At 40.3% G+C, this 10,324-nt stretch overlaps 1 protein-coding gene across 4 annotated transcripts in view; it reads right to left on the reverse strand.

Annotated features, from left to right (window-relative positions):
• Nucleotides 1–10,324, reverse strand: part of Lmbr1 (limb development membrane protein 1) — a 136,435-nt gene that overhangs the window by 33,022 nt on the left and 93,089 nt on the right. For all 4 annotated transcript variants that reach the window (XM_005367461.2, XM_026789376.1, XM_026789377.1 and 1 more), the window contains one exon: nt 2,958–3,038. In XM_005367461.2, the coding sequence (XP_005367518.1) occupies nt 2,958–3,038 (81 nt within the window). The remainder of the gene's footprint in view (nt 1–2,957; nt 3,039–10,324) is intronic.

Raw genomic sequence — 10,324 nt, forward strand, 5'->3', positions numbered from 1 at the left:
GCAGTTTGGATGCTCACCTTACTAGACCTGGATGGAGGTGGGTGGTCCTTGGACTTCCCACAGGGCAGGGAACCCTGACTGCTCTTTGGGCTGACTAGAGAGGGGGAGTTGATTGGGGGAGGGGGAGGGGCGGGAAATGGGAGGCGGTGGTGGGGAGGAGACAGAAATCTTTAATAAGTAAATAATAAAAAAAAGATAATGACCAACAGTTTTTCAAATAATAAAATCATCAAGCCACAGCCACAGAAGTAAGAAGAGAAAGAAAGGCAGGCAAGCAGGTATACATACACACACAAAATGTTCAGGACCCTCAACTTCTGATCTTGGGAAACACAATAGATTTGAGGGGCAGTGAACAATACAAACCTAAATGACCTCATTTAACATCTTGAAAGTTTCTAGAACATGATGGCTAGGCACAGGAACCAAGAAAAGCTCAGTTCATTCCTGCCCAGAAAACATGAAATGTGAGTCTGAGAAAACCCAACTAACTGAGATCTTCAGAAACAAGATTGCAGGACAAATTAAGTACACCAAAAGTCTGCCAACGGTCACCTCATATATTCAACTCAGACACGAAACACTCCATGGCTAAAGACAAACATGAGGGAATAGTGCTTGATAGTTGCCTGGGCCACAAGGAGAAATGCCCCACAATGGAGCAGGTGCCCTGGAGCAGTACTGCTTGGGTCCAGCCCAGTGAGATTTCAGAGACAGGCAACTGAATCAGTTAACTGCATTTCAATCCAAAGTTCCTTCCCCTCAGGGATGCAAAAAAATACCAGCATCCCAAAAAAAATGCCTATTTTCCTTTCCAAAAATGCTGAGCATGCAAAGAAGTAAAAAATAATATAAAACAAATAATATGAAACAAAACCAATCATTTGAAACGTAACAAGAGCTAACAAAGAATGTCATAATTCACAGGCAAAGCAATCAGAAGTGCGTTTTACTAGTGATGGTTTCTATTGTTGTATTATCAACACCATGACCAAAAGAAACCTGGGGAGAGAGGAGTTTATTTCAGCTCACAGTTATAGTCCCTCATCTGAAGAGAAGTCAGAACAGAAATTCAAGGCAGAAGCATGGAGGAAGAACTGATGCAGAAGCCACAGAGGAATGCTGCTTACTAGCTTGCTCCTCCTAACATGTTCAGACCGCTTTCTTACACCACTCAGGACCACCTCCCAAGGGTGGTACCATCTACAATGAGCTGGGCCTTCCCACATTAATCATTAATTTAAAAAAAAATGTCCACAAGCCAATTTAGTAGAGCATTTTCTCAATTGAGGTTCTTTTTTTCCAAATGACTTTAGCTGTAGCTCAGCAGTTCTTAACCTGCGGGTCTTGACCCTTTTGGGGGTCACCTAAGACCCTCAGAAAACAGATCTTTACATTCCGATTCATAACAGTAGCAAAATTACAGTTACGAAGTAGAGACAAAAACAATTATATGGTTGGAGTCACTGCAACATGAGGAACTGTATTAAAGGGTCTCAGAATGAGGAAGGTTGAGAGCCACTGCTCTAGCTTGACAAAACAATAGACAACCAGCACAGTTCTCAGAGGGGCTACAGAAACTGCTCAGTTGGTAAAGGCCTTGCTGTGCAAGTATGAAAACTTGAGTTTAAACACCAGAACTGACATGAGAAAGCCTAGTATAATGCACAGGCTTGTAATTTCAGGGCGGGGGGGGGGGCAGAGACAGGAAGAGCTCTAGGATGTCTGGCTAGGTAGTAGAGCCAAAACAGTGAGCAACAGATTCAAATAAAAAATAAATAAATAAATTTAAAATCTCAAAAACAAAGTAGAAAGCAATCAAGAAAGAAAGCCGATATTAACCGCTGGCATGCACATGCACCCACAGACGCACACACACATACTTTAGAGTGCTCTCATAACTATATTCCTTCTTTTTCCAACTAAGTTGGAGGAAACAGATTGAACAACGTCAATTATCAGGATGAAGATAACAGGCCCAAAGCAAAACTGAAAACCAGTGTCTGAGAATAAAATACAGCAGCTGGGATAAGAGACAGATCAGACCTGCAGAAGAAAGGCTGAGATGAGTAAAACTGCAACAGAAACTATCCAAAACCAAACGAGCTACAGATAATCTGCAAATAACTCAACTCCCTGAAAAGGGTAGCACAAAGGAGAAAAGAAAAATATTGGAATAAATTAAGAGCCAAAATTTCTCAGGTTATATGAAAAGTATAAATTCTCACATCCAAGAAGCTTGATGAGCCAAAAACCAAGAAAGGCATTAAGGCACATCATAATTAAAGTGCCTTCTATCTGTCAGAAAAAGACATCTTAAAAGCACATTTTAAAAATCACATTGACAGAGAAGTTTTTACTTAATATTTCTCAAAAATAATGCAAGTGGGGCTAACAAGATGACTTGGTGACTGAAGATACCTGCCACCAGTCAAAGTCCACATGAAGGAACAGAAGAACCTATTCCTGCGGGTTCTTCTCTGACCTCCACACCCACTCTGGTATGTGTACAGCCAGCCACATACAGAAAAAAATCAACTCAAGTGAACAGATAAAGCCCCAACATCTTTGCATGTTACCATATTTGAAAAGTAACTTCAGGGGCTGGAAAGGACGGCTCAGTGGTTTAGAGCATTTGTTATTCTTGCAGAGGCCTCGGCTCATCACACAGCCCCCACAAGGTGGTTCACAACCACTGGTAACTCCAGTTATAGGGGATACAAAGATAGACATGCAGGCAAAGCATTCATAACATATAAAATAAACAAGCCTTTTAAAAAAGTAATTTCAGAGAATTTATACTTACCCTCTCCTATAAGAAAGACCAATGACTCTGAACACAGAAAGTTTTTAACACAAACTAAACTTTCATAAATTTTCAAATATTTTAAGACTATTTACAGTCTTCTTATAACTAACCAAGACTAACAAATAAGTCCAAAAGAAAAGTACAATACCTAATTTTGTCTTAAGGGTCTTGACATTCTCAAGTTCTTTCTCCAATTCCATTACGTTGTATTCCACTGATGAAGACAGCCCTATCAAAGGAAAAGTACTTGTAAGTGTAGCAGTGGATGCCTTAACACGGGAGAGCAGGTAGACCTGTAGCTAAAATACAAAACATCTGGTACTCACTGAGGGCTGGGAAGGACAACTGCTGCTGTGAATCACATAAAAGCTCACTCTTTAGAGTATCGGTTCTCAAACCTGTGAGTTGTGACCCCTCTGGAAGTCAAATGACTCCTACAGAGTGGTCGCATAAGACCATCAGAAAACACAGATATTTACATTAGGATTCATAACAGTAGCAAAATTACAGCTACAAAGTAGCAGGGAAAATAATTTTATGGTTGGAAGTCACCAGGACATGAAGAGCTGTAAAAAGGTTACAGCAGTAGGAAGGCTGATAACCACTGCTCTAGAGAATCCAAACTCTTGAAGACTAACAATCATATTTCTTAGAAAAATGTCTTTCCTTGCTGGATCTCTTATACTAATCTTTCTTATCATGTGCTTACTATAGTAAGAACAAGGAGTCAAAACCTTCCCCTCTCCAGTTTGCTTCCCTAAAATTACAATTATCCCCAGTGTGGCTGGTGCTTCCATGACTTTCTTCACATTCATATTTAACTTCTGTCTTACATATGGGTTTTCTGACTCATCCAAACTCTTTGACAAATGTCAAACCAGACACATTAGTTGACTGCTTGCTATTGCCTGTCAATAAACATTTCCTAACAGCTGAGTATGCATATCACAATCTGGACGTGCCGCAGCTCCACTCAGCATTACTGCATTTGTCAATATTCTGGTGAGCATTAGCACATTCAGTTCATTTGTTTATATTACTTCTGTGGGGCAGATTTCCAGTCTGAAGTGGGCCACTTTCAGTTTTAAAAGCTTTTTAAGGTTTACAGTTCCCAAATGTTTTTATGTACTATAATAATTCAAATTATTGTAATAGTTTCAACTTCTATCAACAGGTTTTGAAAATTCCTGTTTTCAAAATGCCTATATCATCCATCACTCACATTGGATGCAGCCAACTGTTGAACTTTTGCCAAAGTGATAGGCTACTTAAATGTACATTTTCCTAAATGCATCAGATTGCAGCTCATGTTTCTCATATGGGTTTCCTCCACTCCTGCTCTCTACTTGTCTCTCCAATGGTCTATGTACAGTATCTTCCTAGTCTTTCTGCTCAATCTCTTAAATCCTGAAACAGATGATTTTTAAATCCCCAGATACAATGTGTCAGGTTAGGCTTCCTCCACTGTTAAAGGATTGTTTTCATTATGAATGTGCATTTGGTTACTGAAGGTCTCCCTTGTTACATCTCTAGGATTGTTACTTTTTTTTTCTTGGTTTTTTGAGACAGGACTTCTCTGTATAGTTTTGCAGCCTGTCCTGGACTCACTCTGTAGACCAGGCTGGCCTCGAACTCACAGAGATCTACATGCCTCTGCCTCCCAAGTGCTGGAATTAAAGGTATGTGCCACCATCGCCCAGCTACAGTTTTCTTATAAAATACATTTTATCATTTCATATTGATCATTTTCTTAAATGTTCTTTGACCTAAATTCTATTTTGAGAACTTTTAAGTTTTACTTCCTTTTAGGTTTTACTTGCCTTGCATTTGTGCGCATGTGTTTCTCTGTAATCATTATCTAGATCTTATTTGAAGTTTAATCTCTTAAATCAGTTAAGAATTCATTAGAACCCAGTAGGTGGTGGCATATGCCTTTAATCCCAGCACTTGGAAAGCAGAGGCAGGAGGATCTCTGTGAGTTCAAGGCCAGCCTGGTCCACAAAGTGAGTGACAGCCAGAGAAACCCTGTCTGGGGGTTGGGGGAACATTTGTGATAAGCAAATGAACTTGACTCCCTATTTAAAACAGCAAAGCAACTCACTGAAGAGGCCAACAGGAAACTTTTCAGTAAAGGTTAGCCCTGGATATATGCGTATGTACAAACAAAACTAAATAAACTCAGTAGGTTATATATGCATTTGTGTATATGTGTGTTTACGTGTAATAATAATAATTAGAGAGGACATCAGAAATTTGGAAGGGTAGAGGAGTTGGAGGGGAAATAGAAAGGACCAGTGATGGAGATGCAATGCTCATGTATGAAATTCTCAAAAGTGAATAAAACTATTTATAAAAGAAAATACATAAACAAGCAAGCAGAGAAACCAGGCAACTGGAAGCCCTAGTGTCAGGAATCCTGTTACAGTAGTATGGGGAACAGACAAAACCCTGAGTGAATGAAGTCCTGAATGATTGTGTGTTGTTGATATGTTAAGGACTACAAAGCCTCAGACCCATGGGAAAATGAGTGGCAAAGCCTTCCTTCCTGATCCAAGAGCAAATGTTGATTGTGAGTGCAGAAAAATGTCTACCATAGCTTTCTTCCCCAGAATTATTTATGGCCTGAAGACTGCAGCCCTACAGAGATTTCCTATTCAGGTAACTAAACCTTGTTCAGTTATATGCAATAACCCTGTCTCCCTATTCAATTCAATATAAAGAACATGCTGAGTTTTTGGCTTGCTTTGGTTTCTCTATCAGAGAGCCCAGTCCAATTGAATCCAATTTCTGTATCTGTCTTTTCTTCATTGACCCTTAGAAATAACAGAATGACAAGAAGAATAAATAAAGCATAGGAGGTAAGAATGCCAAAGACCCCTTCAGTCAGGTCTGTCCCTGGAGCCTTGATGAGCACAGCACAGCAGGAAGAAGTCAGCCTAATCACCTAGACTCCAGAATGAAAGCTCAGGAGTGCTTCCTGCCTCAGCAAGGCAAGGTGAGAGGGGAAGGAAAACTGCAAAGCTTTGGCTTTATCAGAGAAAATGCAAGCAGGACCTGAACAAAATGATGCACTAAGTAGCCCACCCTCATTCATTCTGTTCGTCTATAGCCAATTCACCCTATTACATTCAGTAAAATACAATACCTGCATTCAGAATAACTCAGTACATCAGCTTTCCACACTATTGTCCTAGTTTTCAGTGAATTTTAAGTTTTATCTTTATCAGAATAAAGTGTGCATGAAGCTCTGTGTCAAGCATTTGCTTGGACTTGTTTCAATGCCCACTTCCTCCTAATGCCACCTCTCCAAGGGGTGTTTTGCTGATTCTTCACCAAAGCAGAAGAGAGAAGCAGAGAGAGGAAGGGATCACAGAAAGAATACCTCTCAAGGACATGCCTCCAGTTCCTTGAAGCTAAGATCTACCTTCTAATGCATGTTTCTCAACCTGAGGGTCACAACCCTTTCACATGGGTCACCTAAGACCATCAGAATACATAGATATTTACAATTCACAACAGTAAGCAAAATTACAGTTAGAAAGTAGCAACAAAAATACAGTTATAGTCAGAGGTCACAACGGAAGAAACTGTATTAAAAGGTCTCAGCACTAGGAAGGTTAAGAACCACTGTTGTAACGTTTACAGCATCTTGCAAACTATCACGACCAGCTAGAGCCTTTAATCATGAGCCTACAGTTTCAACACTGTTTTTGAGAAGTCTGCAGCAATTCTCAGTCTTACCCCAGAAAAGTCTGCTTGTCAATGACACTGTAAATTGTGCATGATCTTTGTTCGCAATATTCTTGCTCTGAATACAGTGAGCATTTTCAATCTCAAAATTCACAGATCAGAGCAATTTCTTGATCCTGTCATTTTTTTCATCATATTTTTTTCTTTAGCCCTGTCTGGAAGGAATGTCTTGATAGCTAGAGGCTAGCTCTACTGAAGGGGTCTCTCAAATTCTTACCTCTTACACTTTACTTATTTTTGTCATTCTGGCTTATTTTCTTACTTCTAAGTCAATGCTCCAGGTGAAAGTGGCCTTCTTGTCCGACTCAGGGTATGAGAAGTGGTTCATCTCGAGCCATTCCTCCTCCATGCACCCATATCTACATGCCCATGCCTGCTGTGTTCACATGGGAGGCTTTCCTCACTCACCAGTCTTGGTTGTTTGCATTTAAGAATGAAGTTATGATTCTCTCTCTGTCGTTTAATTAGTTTGGATAGGGGTTTGTCAATCTTGTTGATTTTCTCCAAGAACCAACTTTTTGTTTCATTGATTCTTTGGACTGTTTTCTGTGTTTCTATTTTGTTGATTTCCGCCCTCAGCAAAGGACACTGTCACTAAGACAAAAAGGCAACCCACTGACTGGGAGAAGATCTTCACCAACCCCGCAACTGACAAAGGTCTGATCTCAAAAATATATAAAGAACTCAAGAAACTAGACCGTAAAAGGCTAATCAACCCAATTATAAAATGGGGCACTGAGCTGAACAGAGAATTCTCAACAGAAGAACTTCAAATGGCCAAAAGACACTTAAGGTCATGCTCAACTTCCTTAGCGATCAGGGAAATGCAAATCAAGACAACTTTAAGATACCATCTTACACCTGTCAGAATGGCTAAAATAAAAAACACCAATGATAGCCTTTGCTGGAGAGGTTGTGGAGAAAGGGGTACACTCATCCATTGCTGGTGGGAATACAAACTTGTGCAATCACTCTGGAAGGCAGTGTGGCGGTTTCTCAGGAAATTCGGGATCAACTTACCCCTGGACCCAGCAATACCACTCTTGGGAATATACCCAAGAGAGACCCCATCATACAACAAAAGTATATGCTCAACTATGTTCATAGCAGCATTGTTCGTAATAGCCAGAACCTGGAAACAACCGAGATGCCCTTCAATAGAAGAATGGATGAAGAAAGTATGGAATATATACATATTAGAGTACTACTCAGCAGTAAAAAACAAGGACTTCTTGAAGTTTGCGTACAAATGGATGGAAATAGAAAACACTATCCTGAGTGATGTAAGCCAGACCCAAAAAGAGGAACATGGGATGTACTCACTCATATTTGGTTTCTAGCCATAATTAAAGGACAGTGAGCTTATAATTCGCAATCCTAGAGAAGCTAAATTAGAAGGTGAATCCAAAGACAAACACATAGGCATCCCCCTGAATATTAACCTTCATCAGGCGATGAAAGGAGACAGAGACCCACATTGGAGCACCGGACAGAAATCTCAAAGTCCAGATCAGGAGCAGAAGGAGGGGGAGCACGAGCAAGGAACTCAGGACCGCGAGGGGTACACCCACACTCTGAGACAATGGGGATGTTCTTTCAGGAATTCACCAAGGCCAGCTGGCCTGGGTCTGAAAAAGCATGGGATAAAACCGGACTTGCTGAACATAGCGGACAATGAGGACTACAGAGAACTCAAGAACAATGGCAATGGGTTTTTGATCCTACTGCATGTGCTGGCTTTGGGGGGGCCTAGGCAGTTTGGATGCTCAACTTACTAAACCTGGATGGAGGTGGGCGGTCCTTGGACTTCCCACAGGTCAGGGAGCCCTGATGGCTCTTCAAACTGATGAGGGAGAGGGACTTGATCGGGGGAGGGGGAGGGAAATGGGAGGCGGTGGCAGGGAGGAGGCAGAAATCCTCAATGAATAAATAAATTTAATAAATAAATAATAAATAAATAAATAAAAAGAATGAAGTTATGAGAGATAAATGCTGGTTTGAACTTCAGACAAGATGAGTTTCACTCATAAGAATCCAATGATTCCCTTTGCTAGAGCTGCAGAGCTTTCCTCCCGGGCAGGTTCCTGAGAGGAACCCTCCTGATCTCCTTGTCAAATAAAGTTCAGCAGTGCAAGCGGAGGACGGAGCCTATGTACTTTGTCTGTATGCACTCCCACCCTTCTAAAGTGGACACGAGGCATGTGTCTGCCACCTTGGATAGAAGCAAAGGACATGGAGCTTCACCCATTCATGACAGCTTTTCCATGACAGCTTTTTCCTTTCTTCCTTCACACCTCACCTGGTGGTGCCACTTTGGGACGTTGGGGTATTCTAAGGTATAAATCAAGCATAGATGATTTAGGAATGGGTTTCTTTTATTCTTTTAAACTGGTTAATTCCAACATTTTCCTGTCTACTACATTCCAAAATTTTTATTGTGGTTTTTCTTCTTGGAATTTTCTGTCCTCTTAGATTTATAATTCTCTGAGACTCACTGTTCTCACCTGTGGAATTGCAAGTACCTATCAGGATGTTTTCCACTAAGCCACAAAACTCAAAGTAACTTAAAAATAAGTAAATAGTTTCACATAATTAGGATTTAGGAGACAGAGCAAGCCTCTGTGTAGTTTTCCAACAGCTCAACAGTGACATCAAGGGACTAAACTGCCTCCCGCAGCTAGACTGATGTGTGAGGAGTGGGGCTTTTCCCTCTAGGCAGGGCAAATGTGTAGACTATTTATTCTGCCTTGTCTTTATTTCATCTTTCCCCAGCTACAAGGACTTTTGTTGGTTTTTTTCCTCAGGTTTACAGGTATGTCAGTGCTTACATTCTCATTTGGAGTTCTCATACTTGGACAGATTTTTTTCATTATAACAGTATAAACAGCCTTAGCCTGCAGTATAAACATATTTCAGTATAAACAGCCTTAGCCTATAACCTGTTGTTATGTACAAAGTACTGTGTCAAGGTAAAATCACTCACCACCACGTTAGCCATCATCTTTCCTCCCAGTCCTCATCTTCCTGAAATATTATTTCAAGTACAACGGTACTAATGGTACATTTTTCCTTTAGTGCAGAAGATAGAATAGTGCCTGCCATAAATTCAGTGCTCAGTGCAGAGACATGAAATGAGTATATGAATATTTTTTTGCCCTAATCAATAAGTAACATCTTGCCGGAAAGTGGTGACCTTTAATCCCAGCACTTGGGAGGCAGAGGCAGCGGAGCTCAGTGAGTTCAATGCCAGCATGGTCTACACAGTGAGTTCCTGGACAGCCAGGATTGTTACACAGAGAAACCCTGTCTTGAAAAACCAAAAAAAAAAAAAAAAAGTAACATCTTTGGGAACGTGTAACCTTTTACAACTGCATACGTTATTTAGTGACCTGTAGCAAGTCGCAGAGGTTAAGTTTGATGCTGAACTATCTATTTTAAAAATATTTTTATTAAAAACAATTTTTCATATAATATATTCTGATAATTCCACTCCACTGCCCCAACTCTTCCCAGATTCTTCTCACCTCCTTCACCCTCCTAACTATACTTTCTTTCCTTTCTTTTCTTCTCTCTTTAGAAAACAAACAGGCTGAACATTTCTTACTTTTTAAGAAATTTGAAAAATTTAAAAAAAAAAAACAAAAAACTTTTCTTTGATAAAAAAAAAGAAAACAAACAGGCCAACAAAAAACAAATCAGAATTTTGTTCTATTTTCAAGATAAGGTTTCTGGGCACTGGTGGCGCACGCCTTTAATCCCAGCACT

The sequence above is a fragment of the Microtus ochrogaster genome, unplaced genomic scaffold (genome assembly GCF_000317375.1).
Source record: "Microtus ochrogaster isolate Prairie Vole_2 unplaced genomic scaffold, MicOch1.0 UNK18, whole genome shotgun sequence".
NCBI lineage: Eukaryota > Metazoa > Chordata > Mammalia > Rodentia > Cricetidae > Microtus > Microtus ochrogaster.